Below are 17576 nucleotides of genomic sequence, written 5' to 3' on the forward strand. Positions count from 1 at the left end.
ACTGTGTGTTACTGGGTAAAACACTCCTGTATATATTATATAAAAACACACTGTGAGTTTACTGGGTATAACACTCCTATATATATTGTATAATAACACACTGTGTGTTACTGGGTATCACATTCCAGTATATATTATATAATAACTCTCTTTGTGTTACTGGGTATAACACTCCTGTATATATTATATAATAACACTGTGATTTTCTGGGTATAACACTCTGTATATATTATATAATAACACTCTGTGTGTAACTGGGTATAACACTCCTGTATATATTATATAATAACACACTGTGTGTTACTGGGTATAACACTCTGTATATATTATATAATAACACCCTGTGTGTCACTGGGTATAATACTCCTGTACATATTATACAATAACACACTGTGTGTTACTGGGTATAACACTCTGTATATATTATATAATAACACCCTGTGTGTCACTGGGTATAACACTCCTGTGTTTATTGTATAATAACACACTGTATGTTACTGGGTATAACACTCTGTATATATTATATAATAACACACTGTGTGTTACTGGGTATAACACTCCTATATATATTATATAATAACACACTGTGTGTTACTTGGTAAAACACTCCTGTATATATTATATAATAACACACTGTGTGTTACTGGGTATAACACTCTGTCTATATTATATAATAACACACTCTGTATTACTGGGTATAACACTCCTGCATATATTATATAATAACACACCGTGTGTTACTGGGTAAAACACTCTGTATATATTATATAATAACACACCGTGTGTTACTGGGTATAACACTCCTGTGTTTATTATATAATAACACACTGTGTGTTACTGGGTATAACACTCTGTATAAATTATATAATAACACACTGTGTGTTACTAGGTATCACATTCCAGTATATATTATATAATACCTCTCTTTGTGTTACTGGGTATAACACTCTGTATATATTATATAATAACACCCTGTGTGTCACTGGGTATAACACTCCTGTGTTTATTATATAATAACACACTGTATGTTACTGGGTATAACACTCTGTATATATTATATAATAACACACTGTGTGTTACTGGGTATAACACTCCTATATATATTATATAATAACACACTGTGTGTTACTTGGTAAAACACTCCTGTATATATTATATAATAACACACTGTGTGTTACTGGGTATAACACTCTGTCTATATTATATAATAACACACTCTGTATTACTGGGTATAACACTCCTGCATATATTATATAATAACACACCGTGTGTTACTGGGTAAAACACTCTGTATATATTATATAATAACACACCGTGTGTTACTGGGTATAACACTCCTGTGTTTATTATATAATAACACACTGTGTGTTACTGGGTATAACACTCTGTATAAATTATATAATAACACACTGTGTGTTACTGGGTATAACACTCCTGTATATATTATATAACAACACACCGTGTGTTACTGGGTATAACACTCTGTATATATTATATAATAACACACTGTGTGTCACTGGGTATAACACTCCTGTATATATTATATAATAACACACCGTGTGTTACTGGGTATAACACTCCTGTATATATTATATAATAATACACTGTGTGTTACTGGGTATAACACTCTGTATATATTATATAATAACACACTGTGTGTTACTGGGTAAAACACTCCTGTATATATTATATAAAAACACACTGTGAGTTTACTGGGTATAACACTCCTGTATATATTATATAATAACACACTGTGTGTTACTAGGTATCACATTCCAGTATATATTATATAATACCTCTCTTTGTGTTACTGAGTATAACACTCCTGTATATATTATAGAATAACACTGTGATTTTCTGGGTATAACACTCTGTATATATTATATAATAACACACCGTGTGTTCCTGGGTATAACACTGCAGTATATATTATATAATAACAAACTGTGTGTTACTGGGTATAACACTCCTGTATCTATTATATAATAACACACTGCCTGTTCCTGGGTATAACACTCTGTATATATTATATAATAACACACCGTGTGTTACTGGGTATAACACTCTGTATATATTATATCATAACACACTGTGTGTTACTGGGTATAACACTCCTGTATATATTATATAATAACACACTGTCTGTTACTGGGTATAACACTCCTGTATATATTATATAATAACACACCGTGTGTTACTGGGTATAACACTCCTGTTCATATTATATAATAACACACCATGTGTTACTGGGTTACAGAATCGCAGGATAGCGCAGATGAATACGTGGCTTGAGCAGTGGTGCAACAGTGAGGGATTCAAATTCCTGGGGCATTGGAACCGGTTCTGGGGGAGGTGGGACCAGTACAAACCGGACGGTCTGCACCTGGGCAGGACCGGAACCAATGTCCTAGGGGGAGTGTTTGCGAGTGCTGTTGGGGAGGATTTAAACTGATATGGCAGGGGGATGGGAACCAATGCAGGGAGACAGAGGGAAACAAAAAGGAGGCAAAAGCAAAAGACAGAAAGGAGATGAGGAAAAGTGGAGGGCAGAGAAACCCAAGGCAAAGAACAAAAAGGGCCACTGTACAGCAAAATTCTAAAAGGACAAAGGGTGTTAAAAGAACAAGCCTGAAGGCTTTGTGTCTTAATGCAAGGAGTATCCGCAATAAAGTGGATGAATTAACTGTGCAAATAGATGTTAACAAATATGATGTGATTGGGATTACGGAGACGTGGCTCCAGGATGATCAGGGCTGGGAACTCAACATCCAGGGGTATTCAACATTCAGGAAAGATAGAATAAAAGGAAAAGGAGGTGGGGTAGCATTGCTGGTTAAGGAGCAAATTAAGGCAATAGTTCGGAAGGACATTAGCTTGGATGATGTGGAATCTATATGGGTAGAGCTACAGAATACCAAAGGACAAAAAACGTTAGTGGGAGTTGTGTACAGACCTCCAAACAGTCGTAGTGATGTTGGGGAGGGCATCAAACATGAAATTAGAGGTGCGTGCAATAAAGGTGCAGCAGTTATAATGGGTGACTTTAATATGCACATAGATTGGGTTAACCAAACTGGAAGCAATACGGTAGAGGAGGATTTCCTGGAGTGCATAAGGGATGGTTTCTTAGACCAATATGTCGAGGAACCAACTAGGGGGAGGCCATCTTAGACTGGGTGTTGTGTAATGAGAGAGGATTAATTAGCAATCTCGTTGTGCGAGGCCCCTTGGGGAAGAGTGACCATAATATGGTGGAATTCTGCATTAGGATGGAGAATGAAACAGTTAATTCAGAGACCATGGTCCAGAACTTAAAGAAGGGTAACTTTGAAGGTATGAGGCGTGAATTGGCTAGGATAGATTGGCGAATGATACTGAAGGGGTTGACTGTGGATGGGCAATGGCAGACATTTAGAGACCGCATGGATGAACTACAACAATTGTACATTCCTGTCTGTCGTAAAAATAAAAAAGGGAAGGTGGCTCAACCGTGGCTATCAAGGGAAATCAGGGATAGCATTAAAGCCAAGGAAGTGGCATACAAATTGGCCAGAAATAGCAGAGAACCCGGGGACTGGGAGAAATTTAGAACTCAGCAGAGGAGGACAAAGGGTTTGATTAGGGCAGGGAAAATGGAGTACGAGAAGAAGCTTGCAGGGAACATTAAGACGGATTGCAAAAGTTTCTATAGATATGTAAAGAGAAAAAGGTTAGTAAAGACAAACGTAGGTCCCCTGCAGTCAGAATCAGGGGAAGTCATAACGGGGAACAAAGAAATGGCGGACCAATTGAACAAGTACTTTGGTTCGGTATTCACTGAGGAGGACACAAACAACCTTCCGGATATAAAAGGGGTCGGAGGGTCTAGTAAGGAGGAGGAACTGAGGGAAATCCTTATTAGTCGGGAAATTGTGTTGGGGAAATTGATGGGATTGAAGGCCGATAAATCCCCAGGGCCTGATGGACTGCATCCCAGAGTACTTAAGGAGGTGGCCTTGGAAATAGTGGATGCATTGACAGTCATTTTCCAACATTCCATTGACTCTGGATCAGTTCCTATGGAGTGGAGGGTAGCCAATGTAACCCCACTTTTTAAAAAAGGAGGGAGAGAGAAAACAGGGAATTACAGACCGGTCAGCCTGACATCGGTAGTGGGTAAAATGATGGAATCAATTATTAAGGATGTCATTGCAGTGCATTTGGAAAGAGGTAATATGATAGGTCCAAGTCAGCATGGATTTGTGAAAGGGAAATCATGCTTGACAAATCTTCTGGAATTTTTTGAGGATGTTTCCAGTAGAGTGGACAAGGGAGAACCAGTTGATGTGGTATATTTGGACTTTCAGAAGGCTTTCGACAAGGTCCCACACAAGAGATTAATGTGCAAAGTTAAAGCACATGGGATTGGGGGTAGTGTGCTGACATGGATTGAGAACTGGTTGTCAGACAGGAAGCAAAGAGTAGGAGCAAATGGGGACTTTTCAGAATGGCAGGCAGTGACTAGTGGGGTACCGCAAGGTTCTGTGCTGGGGCCCCAGCTGTTTACACTGTACATTAATGATTTAGACGAGGGGATTAAATGTAGTATCTCCAAATTTGCGGATGACACTAAGTTGGGTGGCAGTGTGAGCTGCAAGGAGGATTCTATGAGGCTGCAGAGCGACTTGGATAGGTTAGGTGAGTGGGCAAATGCATGGCAGATGAAGTATAATGTGGATAAATGTGAGGTTATCCACTTTGGTGGTAAAAACAGAGAGACAGTCTATTATCTGAATGGTGACAGATTAGGAAAAGGGCAGGTGCAAAGAGATCTGGGTGTCATGGTACATCAGTCATTGAAGGTTGGCATGCAGGTACAGCAGGCGGTTAAGAAAGCAAATGGCATGTTGGCCTTCCTAGCGAGGGGATTTGAGTACAAGGGCAGGGAGGTGTTGCTACAATTGTACAGGGCCTTGGTGAGGCCACACCTGGAGTATTGTGTACAGTTTTGGTCTCCTAACCTGAGGAAGGACATTCTTGCTATTGAGGGAGTGCAGCGAAGGTTCACCAGACTGATTCCCGGGATGGCGGGACTGACCTATCAAGAAAGACTGGATCAACTGGGCTTGTATTCACTGGAGTTCAGAAGAATGAGAGGGGACCTCATAGAAACGTTTAAAATTCTGACGGGGTTAGACAGGTTAGATGCAGGAAGAATGTTCCCAATGTTGGGGAAGTCCAGAACCAGGGGACACAGTCTAAGGATAAGGGGGAAGCCATTTAGGACCGAGATGAGGAGGAATTTCTTCACCCAGAGAGTGGTGAACCTGTGGAATTCTCTACCACAGAAAGTTGTTGAGGCCAATTCACTAAATATATTCAAAAAGGAGTTAGATGAAGTCCTTACTACTAGGGGAATCAAGGGGTATGGTGAGAAAGCAGGAATGGGGTACTGAAGTTGCATGTTCAGCCATGAACTCATTGAATGGCGGTGCAGGCTAGAAGGGCCGAATGGCCTACTCCTGCACCTATTTTCTATGTTTCTATGTTTCTATATTATATAATAACACACCATGTGTTACTGGGTATAACACTCCTGTATATATTATATAATAACACACTGTCTGTTACTTGGTAAAACACTCTGTATATATTATATAATAACACACTGTGTGTTACTCGGTATAACACTCCTGTACATATTATATAATAACACACCTTGTGTTACTGGGTATAATACTCCTGTATCTATTATATAATAACACACTGCCTGTTCCTGGGTATAACACTCTGTATATATTATATAATAACACACCTTGTGTTACTGGGTATAATACTCCTGTATCTATTATATAATATCACACTGCCTGTTCCTGGGTATAACACTCCTGTACATATTATATAATAACACACCTTGTGTTACTGGGTATAATACTCCTGTATCTATTATATAATAACACACTGTCAGTTACTGAGAATAACACTCTGCATATATTATATAATAACACACTGTGTGTTACTCGGTATAACACTCCTGTACATATTATATAATAACATACTGTGTGTTACTCGGTGTAACACTCCTGTACATATTGTATAATAACACACCTTGTGTTACCGGGTATAATACTCCTGTATCTATTATATAATAACACATTGTCTGTTACTGAGTATAACACTCTATATATTATATAATAACACACTGTGTGTTACTGGGTATAACACTCCTCTACATCTTGTATAATACAGGATTCACCACCACTCTGCTCTCTGTAAACTGATCGCTAATTGTCCAGACACTCTGGTGCGTGATGATTGACTGAAAAGAAAGAAAAATAGAAAGGCCTGAATTTATTTAACACCTTTCAAGACCTCAGGATGTCCTAAAGCGTTTTTCAGCCAATGATGTATTTTTTGGAGCGTAGTCACTATTGTAATATAGGAAACACGACAGCCAATTTGCACACAGCAAGCTCCCACAGTGATACCCCAGGAGCGGCCTGGTGGGTACATGGCATTTACACGGCCGATCAAACATTTGCTTGTGCACTGTGGAAATATTTATCAATAAGGAAGTTAATATTTTGTTTCCTCTTTCTGTCTAGGGCATTAAAGGAGCAGTCGGCATCTCCGGAGAACAAGGCATTCCTGGCCAACCAGTAAAGTATTTCTGTTTAGTCCAAAGCTAACACCGATGGTTACTAGGGTACTAGTGCAGAGGCTTGTTTATGAAGTGACATTACCACGGAGATTAGGCCCTCGGCTGGTCTGCTAAGTGGCGTTACCATGGAGAGTAGACCCTAGGCTGGTCTGCTAATTGGGGTTACCATGGAGATTAGGCCCTAGACTGGTCTGCTAATTGGGGTTACCATGGAGATTAGGCCCTAGACTGATCCGCTAAGTGGGGTTACCATGGAGATTAGGCCCCAGGCTGGTGTGCTAAGTGAGGTCCCCAGTACACAGTCGTAGCATGTGTTACAAGGATACAGGTACAGGGCGAGCCCTCGGCTTGTGTGTAATAGGCTGTGTGAAAGGGGTGATGGAGCTGTAAGCAGGCTCTTCCACTCGATGTTTGAGCTAATGTCCTACAAGACCAGAATTCAGAGATTAGAAGAGCCCTCGCCTCCTCACAGAGCAGTGGATGTGGAACATACTTCCGGCAGAAGCTTCTAATGCTGTGATGGCTCATTCTGAAATGGAGCTGGATAAGTATCTGGTCAGGATGGAGTTGAAAGTTACTGGAAATATATACTGACGTACCCAGGTACAGCAGGGGATACAACAGATATTCAGTGGCTTGGTTTGTTTTCCCCTCCCAGGCAGGTTGTCGTGGGGGCAGGCGGGGGGAGTGGGGATGGAGAGATCCTGATCAACTGGAGAAATTCTGACCTTTAGGCCCTCAAAAGACCTCAACAGAACTCAAGCCAGCTGAGAGTTGGGAGCTGCCCCTTCAAGGCCTTCTGAAAGGCCCCAAACATTTCCTGCACTAAGGTAATCAATCCCAGAGGGGGTCCGTTATTTGTTGTGAGACAGAATAGCTCCTTTTATTTCCTTCGGCCACACTGGGTGTCGGGAGGATTACGGATCGATCAGCCTGGTGCTGCTCCCCCTCACAAGGTCAAATGTGGGCCAGGTGGGGATAGGAAAGTGGGTGCTGCACTGACCCCCACCCAAGCTGCGCAAATCACCCCTTCCTTGGAATTTGGGCCAGAATCTCGAGTCTGGGGCCAGGATGGGCCGGGGCCTGGGGCCAGGATGGACAGGAGGCCTGGGGCCAGGATGGCCAGGGGGCCTGGGGCCAGGGTGGGCCGGGGCCTGGGGCCAGGATGGCCAGGGGCCTGGGGCCAGGATGGACAGGGGGCCTGGGGCCAGGATGGACAGGGGCCTGGGGCCAGGATGGACAGGGGCCTGGGGCCAGGATGGGCCGGGGCCTGGGGCCAGGGTGGCCAGGGGCCTGGGGCCAGGATGGACAGGGGGCCTGGGGCCAGGCTGGACAGGGGCCTGGGGCCAGGATGTGCCGGGGCCTGGGGCCAGGATGGACAGGGGCCTGGGGCCAGGATGGGCCGGGGCCTGGGGCCAGGATGGACAGGGGCCTGGGGCCAGGATGGGCCGGGGCCTGGGGCCAGGATGGACAGGGGGCCTGGGGCCAGGATGGGCCGGGGGCCTGGGGCCAGGATGGACAGGGGGCCTGGGGCCAGGATGGACAGGGGGCCTGGGGCCAGGATGGACAGGGGGCCTGGGGCCAGGATGGACAGGGGGCCTGGGGCCAGGATGGACAGGGGGCCTGGGGCCAGGATGGGCCGGGGCCTGGGCCAGGATGGACAGGGGGCCTGGGGCCAGGATGGGCCGGGGCCTGGGCCAGGATGGACAGGGGCCTGGGGCCAGGATGGATAGGGGCCTGGGGCCAGGGTGGGCAGGGGTCCTGGGGCCAGGATGGACAGGGGGCTTGGGGCCAGGATGGACAGGGGGCCTGGGGCCAGGATGGACAGGGGGCCTGGGGCCAGGATGGGCCGGGGCCTGGGCCAGGATGGACAGGGGGCCTGGGGCCAGGATGGATAGGGGCCTGGGGCCAGGGTGGGCAGGGGGCCTGGGGCCAGGATGGACAGGGGGCCTGGGGCCAGGATGGACAGGGGGCCTGGGGCCAGGATGGGCCGGGGCCTGGGCCAGGATGGACAGGGGCCTGGGGCCAGGATGGATAGGGGCCTGGGGCCAGGGTGGGCAGGGGGCCTGGGGCCAGGATGGACAGGGGGCCTGGGGCCAGGATGGACAGGGGCCTGGGGCCAGGGTGGGCAGGGGCCTGGGGCCAGGATGGACAGGGGCCTGGGGCCAGGATGGACAGGGGGCCTGGGGCCAGGATGGGCCGGGGCCTGGGCCAGGATGGACAGGGGCCTGGGGCCAGGATGGGCCGGGGCCTGGGCCAGGATGGACAGGGGGCCTGGGGCCAGGATGGGCCGGGGCCTGGGCCAGGATGGACAGGGGCCTGGGGCCAGGATGGACAGGAGCCTGGGGCCAGGATGGATAGGGGCCTGGGGCCAGGGTGGGCAGGGGGCCTGGGGCCAGGATGGACAGGGGGCCTGGGGCCAGGATGGACAGGGGCCTGGGGCCAGGGTGGGCAGGGGCCTGGGGCCAGGATGGACAGGGGCCTGGGGCCAGGATGGACAGGGGGCCTGGGGCCAGGATGGGCCGGGGCCTGGGCCAGGATGGACAGGGGCCTGGGGCCAGGATGGGCCGGGGCCTGGGCCAGGATGGACAGGGGGCCTGCTCCATTGCACTTCCAGCGGTGGAGCAGGCCCTCGGGCCCAGAAGGGCAAGCTGTGTATAACAGGAGAGATTCGAGCACAGCCTTTGACACTGGCGTTTAACATGCTTCGTTTAAGAATTTACTTATTTACACTTTTTTAAAAAAACCTACAGGGCCCTCAAGGTCTGCAAGGATATCCGGGCATGATGGGAGCCAAAGGTCAAAGAGTAAGCAACGTTTGAAGTATATCTCTTGAGTATTTAGTTTGAAGCATGGGATGTGAATGATGGATGCCCTTTACAGTCGCCTGGATGTCAGATACAGCATCACATCACTGGGGTCAGTCAGCCCTTAGACCACAGAGGACAGACTCCCGTATCAAGACTGGGCCAAGCCTGGGACAGACTCTCGTATCGACAGTGGGCCAAGCCCGGGACAGATTCCTGTATCGAGACTGGGCCAAGCCCGGGACATACTCCCGTATCGAGACTGGGCCAAGCCCGGGACAGACTCTCGTATCAAGACTGGGCCAAGCCCGGGACATACTCCCGTATCGAGACTGGGCCAAGCCCGGGACAGACTCTCGTATCAAGACTGGGCCAAGCCTGGGACATACTCCCGTATCGACAGTGGGCCAAGCCTGGGACAGACTCGTGGCCAAGAGTGGGACAAGCCCAGGACAGACTCCCGTATCGACAGTGGGCCAAGCCCGGGACAGATTCCTATATTGATACTGGGCCAAGCCCGGGACAGATTCCAGTATCGAGACTGGGCCAAGCCCGGGACAGACTCTCGTATCGAGACTGGGCCAAGCCTGGGACATAATCTCGTATCGAGACTGGGCCAAGCCTGGGACATAATCTCGTATCGAGACTGGGCCAAGCCTGGGACATAATCTCGTATCGAGACTGGGCCAAGCCTGGGACAGGATCAGGTGCCATCCCACACCAGGAAGAGCTGTCGTTCAGACACACATGAGTTGATGTGATGGGTGTGTGCATTGTCTCACTCCACGGTTTCTTGTTCTCTGTAGGGTATTCGTGGCTATACGGGTATCGTTGGTCCAGCTGGTCCGACCGGTCTTCAGGTGAGTGATGTGTTACCTTTCTTACCTTTCGCTCCCAATGAACTGTTCTTGGCTCCTGACTGTCAGGAGGGAGACGGAGAGGGTGATGCAGCAATTGCAGTGATGTGTGGAACGAGAACTCCCTGATCCATCAGGAATAATCTGACCACCTGTCAATCCATGTACTCAACATTTTCTGAAAGCCTTATCTTACTTTTTAAAATATTTAAAATGTATATTGAGATTTACAAGGGCACATATGGGAAAAATGTAGTCAATTGCATCATTGTAATGACATATAGAAGGCCAATGTATAACCAGCTAGCTACACATAAAAACATAGAGACATAGAAAATAGATGCAGGAGTAGGCCATCTGGCCCTTCGAGCCTGCACCACCATTCAGTCAGATCATGGCTAATCATTCCCTCAGTATCCCTTTCCCGCTTTCTCTCCATACCCCTTGATCCCTTTAGCCGTAAGGGCCATATCTAACTCCCTTTTGAATATATCTAACGAACTGGCCTCAACAACTCCAAGTGTTCCTGTGGTGGACTATAAATGTGTTCCCATCAACCTTCCCTTTCCAAAAGAAAAGAGACCAGCATGTTAATTATTTCCTGATGGGTATACCCTCGCATTTCTGGTATCGTCCTTGTGACTCTTTATTGCACCCTCTCCAGTGCCTCGATATCCTTTCTATAATATGGTGACCAGAACTCTACGCAGTACTCTAAGTGTGGTCTAACCAAGGTTCCATACAGGTTTAGCATAACTTCCCTACTGTCCAAATCAACGCTCTAGAAATAAACCCTGGTGCGTGGCTTGCTCTGGTTTACCGCGTGGTGACCTTTAGTGATTTCTGTCATTGGATTCCCAGACCTCTTTGCTCCTCTACCCCACTTACATTATTCAACCTTCTCCCTTTGTAGTCAGCACCTCAAACAGTCTGCGGCCAAAATCTTATTTATTTTGGACTAAGTGCTTACTTAATTAGCAATTTTGCAAAATTCATCAAAGGAAATGGAATGATTTTAATAACAACGGTCCATTTAGCTCTTGTTGATGTTACTCACTGTCCTGCCTCCTCGATTGACAGGCATAAAGCTGCTTTCGAAGGAGTCCAGTTTTCTGACCTTCATAGGGGGATTCCCAAATGTCATGGTATGTGAGGGTGCTCAATTGTAGCATCCGGTAACAGACCCTGGGGGCTCCATCGACAGGGGCTCACAGCCAGCAGCCTATCCCCAGAGGGAGCAGTGTGCGATTCACCACCGCTCTAACACACTGTGCAGTGCGTTGCTCACCACCTGTCCCCATGTGACGGAGCTGCAGTACAGAAAGCAACTCACTGTCGGGCTGACACTATGGGCAATGGGCTGCTGTGAGATGGAGCACACACCACATCCCTGGATCCACGTGCTTTTCTCTTAAAGGGCCCTTGTTACCTTATATGGGGTTTTAATGCAAACTGTTCACCAACACACTCTAGTTCCACCAAGTTACCATTACAAGTCTCTCATTATAAACTTCCCAGTAGCCAGGCCATCACAGGAATTCCCAGAGACAATCAGGAAAAGGAAAATCCCAACTTTAGGGATACTTCACAGTGCCACAGCTGGACGGAAAGTCGTTTGCTCCCCATTTACGTCCCCCGGGACAGTAATAGGAGGCACAAAAAACCCGACTCTCTGAAACCATGATTCTGTTTGACGTCCCACTCGCTTCTCTTCTTCATCATCGGTGCTCCCTTGTATCGAGGATGACTTGCTTCCACGCCAAAAAAGGATGAGTTCACAGATATTCCAATGAAGGACCCAATATTCCAGATCCCGAACTACATACTGAAGAGTGGAAGATGCCGGTGCATGGATTTTTTTAACGTGGGGTGGCCGTTGCACACCAGCCACCACACGGGCTCGCCAGAGCGAGGTCTTGGTCCAGTGGCAAGGGTTAAGCAGGACGACTGGAGACCAGCTCTGCTGCACGGACCCAGTGCGCTCACATATCGCAGTGTGGGCTGGCCTGTGCTGCCCCTGGGCCCTCAGCTCTTCTGAGCCCCGAATTCACACATCTCCGGAGCCCCGTTCACATCCCTCTACAATCTCTCGCCGCTCCTGCTGTACCTACCCATGCTCCAATCATTGACCTTGACCTTGGTGACGTCCATTCCAGTCGCCTTCTGCCTGTTGTCGCCATCCTGCACCAGCTCAGGCTGCTCCCGGGAGGAGGGGTACATCATCACACTGCTCCCGGGGGGAGTGGTACATCGTCACACTGCTCCCGGGGTGGGGGGGGGGTACATTGTCGCACTATCCCAGGGGGAGGGGTACATTGTCGCACTGCTCCCGGGGTGGGGGGGTGTACACTGTCGCGCTATCCCGGGGGGGGGGTACATTGTCGCGCTATCCTGGGGGGGGGTACATTGTCGCGCTATCCCGGGGGGGGTACATTGTCGCGCTATCCTGGGGGGGGGGGGGGTACATTGTCGCGCTATCCTGGGGGGGGGGTACATTGTCGCGCTATCCTGGGGGGGGGGTACATTGTCGCGCTATCCTGGGGGGGGGTACATTGTCGCGCTATCCTGGGGGGGGGGGTACATTGTCGCGCTATCCTGGGGGGGGTACATTGTCGCGCTATCCTGGGGGGGGGGTACATTGTCGCGCTATCCTGGGGGGGGGTACATTGTCGCGCTATCCTGGGGGGGGGGTACATTGTCGCGCTATCCTGGGGGGGGGTACATTGTCGCGCTATCCTGGGGGGGGGGTACATTGTCGCGCTATCCTGGGGGGGGGGGTACATTGTCGCGCTATCCTGGGGGGGGGGGTACATTGTCGCGCTATCCCGGGGGTCTCGTGTGCGATGGCCCGACCTGCCGCCGGTGTTTCCCCACAGTTCAGGTCCGCCTTGCTCGCTTCTCATTTCCTAATCCCATTTCCCCAGAGATTGGGACTCCTCCACAGGCCACCATTTGCCTCAGTCAACATTCACAAGCTTGAACTTTATCCCTTTGATGCCTGGAATGTGAGCATCACGTTGCAAGACACTGTGATTGGACAGAGAAAGCCCCTGGCTCTCAGCAAGGTGCCAATGAACCGCTGTTGGTGAATGGGCTCCGTGAGGCCAAACCTTGAAGCTGCTGTTCATCATTCTTCACTCACACCAATGCTTTCCATCTTTGTAGCTTCAGTTTGAAGATCTGACTGATTGCAATCCTTTCTCTCTCTCTCCAGGGTAAACAAGGTCCCGAGGGGCCACTGGGAGATTTCGGTGACAAAGGCGACCCGGTGAGTTCTTTCAGTGTGACACCTTGTTCCACGTTGCTGAAGGGCAAGGGAAGAAGTGGCTGCATTTATACAGCGCCTGTCGCAACCTCAGGCCGTCCCAAAGCAGCGTTCTCAGTCACTGTTATAATGGAAGAGAATGAGTAAAGCATGGATTGTGTAGTGCTGACATAATCCAGCACTGTGCACCGTGTCAGGGAGCGGGAGGGGGAGCTGGGGGCAGTTGGTGAGGAGGCTGGGCGGCACGAGTCCGCAGGAGAAGCTGCAATTTGTGGCAAAGTCCCAATATGACGAGTTTCCAGCATTGACAATATTGATTGGACGGGTGGGCAGACCCCCCCTACACTGCCCCCCCCCCCCCCCCCGTCCCACTTTGTCACACCTAACGCTGGGGCAGCGATTCCCAACGTTCAGGCTCATCCGGGGGAGGGGTGGGGGAAGTGGGGGAGGGGTGGGGGAAGTGGGGGAGGGGTGGGGGAAGCGGGGCAGGGGTGGGGAGGGGTGGGGGAGGGGTGGGGGAAGTGGGGGAGGGGTGGGGGAGGGGTGGGGGAAGCGGGGGAGGGGTGGGGAAGCGGGGGAGGTGTGGGGGAAGCGGGGGAGGGGTGGGGAAGTGGGGGAGGGGTGAGGAAGTGGGGGAGGGGTGGGAGGGTTGGGGAAGTGGGGGAGGGGTGGGGGAAGTGGGTAGGGGTGGGGGAAGTGGGGGAGGGGTGGGGGAAGTGGGTAGGGGTGGGGGAAGTGGGGGAGGGGTGGGAGGGTTGGGGAAGTGGGGGAGGGGTGGGGAAGTGGGGGAGGGGTGGGGGAAGTGGGGGAGGGGTGGGAGGGGTGGGGAAGTGGGGGAGGGTGGGGGAGGGGTGGGGAAGTGGGGGAGGGGTGGGGGAAGTGGGGGAGGGGTGGGGGAGGGGTGGGGGAAGCGGGGGAGGTGTGGGGGAAGCGGGGGAGGGTGGGGAAGTGGGGGTGGGGTGAGGAAGTGGGGGAGGGGTGGGGGAAGTGGGGGAGGGGTGGGGAAGTGGGGGAGGGGTGGGGGAGGTGGGTAGGGGTGGGGGAAGTGGGGGAGGGGTGGGGAAGTGGGGGAGGGGTGGGGGAGGGGTGGGGAAGTGGGGGAGGGGTGGGGAAGTGGGGGAGGGGTGGGGGAAGTGGGTAGGGGTGGGGAAGTGGGGGAGGGGTGGGGGAAGTGGGTAGGGGGTGGGGGAAGTGGGGAGGGTGGAGGGTTGGGGAAGTGGGGGAGGGGTGGGGAAGTGGGGGGAGGGGTGGGGGAGTGGGGGAGGGGTGGGAGGGGTGGGGAAGGGGTGGGAGGGGTGGGGGGGGAGGGGTGGGGAAGTGGGGGAGGGGTGGGGGAAGTGGGGGAGGGGTGGGAGGGTTGGGGAAGTGGGGGAGGGGTGGGGAAGTGGGGGAGGGGTGGGGGAAGTGGGGGAGGGGTGGGAGGGGTGGGAGTGGGGGAGGGGTGGGGGAGGGGTGGGGAAGTGGGGGAGGGGTGGGGGCGGGGAGGGGGAGGGGTGGGGGAAGCGGGGGAGGTGTGGGGGAAGCGGGGGGAGGGTGGGAAGTGGGGGTGGGGTGAGGAAGTGGGGGAGGGGTGGGGGAAGTGGGGGAGGGGTGGGGGAAGTGGGGGAGGGGTGGGGGAGGTGGGTAGGGGTGGGGGAAGGTGGGGGAGGGGTGGGGAAGTGGGGGAGGGGTGGGGGGCGGGTGGGGAAGTGGGGGAGGGGTGGGGAAGTGGGGGAGGGGTGGGGGAAGTGGGTAGGGGTGGGGGAAGTGGGGGAGGGGTGGGGAAGTGGGTAGGGGTGGGGGAAGTGGGGGAGGGGTGGGAGGGTTGGGGAAGTGGGGGAGGGGTGGGGAAGTGGGGGAGGGGTGGGGGAAGTGGGTAGGGGTGGGGGAAGTGGGGGAGGGGTGGAGGGGTGGGGGAAGTGGGGGAGGGGTGGGGGGAGGGGTGGGGAAGTGGGGAGGGGTGGGGGAAGTGGGGGAGGGGTGGGAGGGTTGGGGAAGTGGGGGAGGGGTGGGGAAGTGGGGGAGGGGTGGGGGAAGTGGGGAGGGGTGGGGGAAGTGGGGGATGGGGAGTGGGTAGGGGTGGGAGTGGCAGGTGGAGGGAGTGGGGGGGGTGGGGAGAGGGGGGAGGGGAGGGAGGAAGTGGGTAGGGGTGGGGGAAGTGGGGGAGGGGTGGGAGGGGTGGGGGAGTGGGGAGGGGTGGGGGAGGGGTGGGGAAGTGGGGGAGGGGTGGGGGAAGTGGGGGAGGGGTGGGAGGTTGGGGAAGTGGTGGAGGGGTGGGGAAGTGGGGGAGGGTGGGTGGGAGTGGATAGGGGTGGGGGAAGTGGGGGAGGGGTGGGAGGGTTGGGGAAGTGGGGGAGGGGTGGGGAAGAGGGGGAGGGGGGGGAAGGGGGAGGGGTGGGGGGGTAGGGGTGGGGGAAGTGGGGGAGGGGTGGGGAAGAGGGGGAGGGGTGGGGAAGTGGGGAGGGTGGGGGGAGGGGTGGATTGCTATTCGTTAGGGGTGGGGAGTGGTGGGGAAGTGGGGAGGGGTGGGGAAGTGTGGGGATGGATGGGGTAGTTGGTAGTTTAAGTGGGGAAGTGGGGGAGGGATGGGGGGAGTGGGTAGGGGTGGAGGAAGTGGGGGAGGGATGGGGAAGTGGGGGAGGGGTGGGGAAGTGGGGGAGGGGGTGGGGGAAGTGGGGGAGGGGTGGGGGGAGTGGGTAGGGGTGGGGGAAGTGGGGGAGGGATGTGGAAGCGGGGGAGGGGTGGGGGAAGTGGGGGAAGGGTGGGGGGAGTGGGTAGGGGTGGAGGAAGTGGGGGAGGGATGGGGAAGTGGGGGAGGGGTGGGAGGGTTGGGGAAGTGGGGGAGGGGTGGGGGAAGTGGGGGAGGGGTGGGGGGAGTGGGTAGGGGTGGGGGAAGTGGGGGAGGGATGTGGAAGCGGGGGAGGGGTGGAGGAAGTGCGGGAGGAAGCGGGTGGGGGAGGGGTGGGGGAGGGGTGGGGTGGGTGAGAATCATCCTGTTATTCCTGAACACAGTCCAGTCCAAAGCCATTCCATTAACTGGACGATACTAGTTACGTGCCACAAGGCAGAGCACACACATTCTCTAACACTTGTTGAGGTATTAGTGGGTGAGGGCTGTCAATGGGGCTGGTGTGATTGGGATGCAGCACAGGTGGGTACAGGCCTGTCACTATTGATGGGTGTTGTGGGAATCATTTGAAGTGATTGATTCAGAGTATTGCATATGATGAAAGTGTGTTGAAGTGTAATGTTCCTGTAGGAGTGAGCTTCCCGATCCCAGCAGTGTGTTCTCGATCCCAGCAGTGTGCTCCTGATCCCAGCAGTGTGTTCCCGATCCCAGCTGTGTGTTCCCGATCCCAGCTGTGTGTTCCCGATCCCAGCAGTGTGTTCCCGAGCTCAGCAGTGTGTTCCCGAGCCCAGCAGTGTGTTCCCGAGCTCAGCAGTGTGTTCCCGATCCCAGCTGTGTGATCCCGGGCTCAGCAGTGTGTTCCTGATCCCAGCAGTGTGTTCCTTATCCCAACAGTGTGTTCCCGAGCTCAGCAGTGTGTTCCTAATCCCAGCAGTGTGTTCCCGATCCCAGCAGTGTATTCCCGATCCCAGCAGTGTGTTCCCGAGCTCAGCAGTGTGTTCCCGATCCCAGCAATGTGTTCCCGATTCCAGCAGTGTGTTCCCGATCCCAGCAGTGTGTTCCCGAGCTCAGCAGTGTATTCCCACTCCCAGCAGTGTGTTCCCGATCCCAGCTGTGTGTTCCCGATCCCAGCAGTGTGTTCCCGATCCCAGCTGTGTGTTCCCGAGCCCAGCAGTGTGTTCCCGATCCCAGCAGTGTGTTCCCGAGCTCAGCAGTGTGTTCCCGATCCCAGCAGTGTGTTCCTGATCCCAGCAGTGTGTTCCCGATCCCAGAAGTGTGTTCCTGATCCCAGCAGTGTGTTCCTGAGCTCAGCAGTGTGTTCCCGATCCCAGCAGTGTGTTCCCGAACCCAGCAGTGTGTTCCCGATCCCAGCAGTGTGTTCCCGAGCTCAGCAGTGTGT

At 52.7% G+C, this 17576-nt stretch overlaps 1 protein-coding gene across 1 annotated transcript in view; it reads left to right on the plus strand.

Annotated features, from left to right (window-relative positions):
- Positions 1 to 6586: 6586 nt before the first annotated feature.
- LOC139255988 (collagen alpha-2(IX) chain-like) overlaps positions 6587 to 17576 on the plus strand; it is a 100997-nt gene continuing 90007 nt past the window's right edge. Inside the window, exons 1-4 of the mRNA XM_070874072.1 lie at positions 6587 to 6638; positions 9394 to 9447; positions 10254 to 10307; positions 13519 to 13572. Coding sequence (XP_070730173.1) covers positions 9424 to 9447; positions 10254 to 10307; positions 13519 to 13572 — 132 coding nt within the window. The 5' untranslated portion in view covers positions 6587 to 6638; positions 9394 to 9423. The remainder of the gene's footprint in view (positions 6639 to 9393; positions 9448 to 10253; positions 10308 to 13518; positions 13573 to 17576) is intronic.

The sequence above is a fragment of the Pristiophorus japonicus genome, unplaced genomic scaffold (assembly GCF_044704955.1).
Source record: "Pristiophorus japonicus isolate sPriJap1 unplaced genomic scaffold, sPriJap1.hap1 HAP1_SCAFFOLD_667, whole genome shotgun sequence".
Lineage (NCBI taxonomy): Eukaryota > Metazoa > Chordata > Chondrichthyes > Pristiophoridae > Pristiophorus > Pristiophorus japonicus.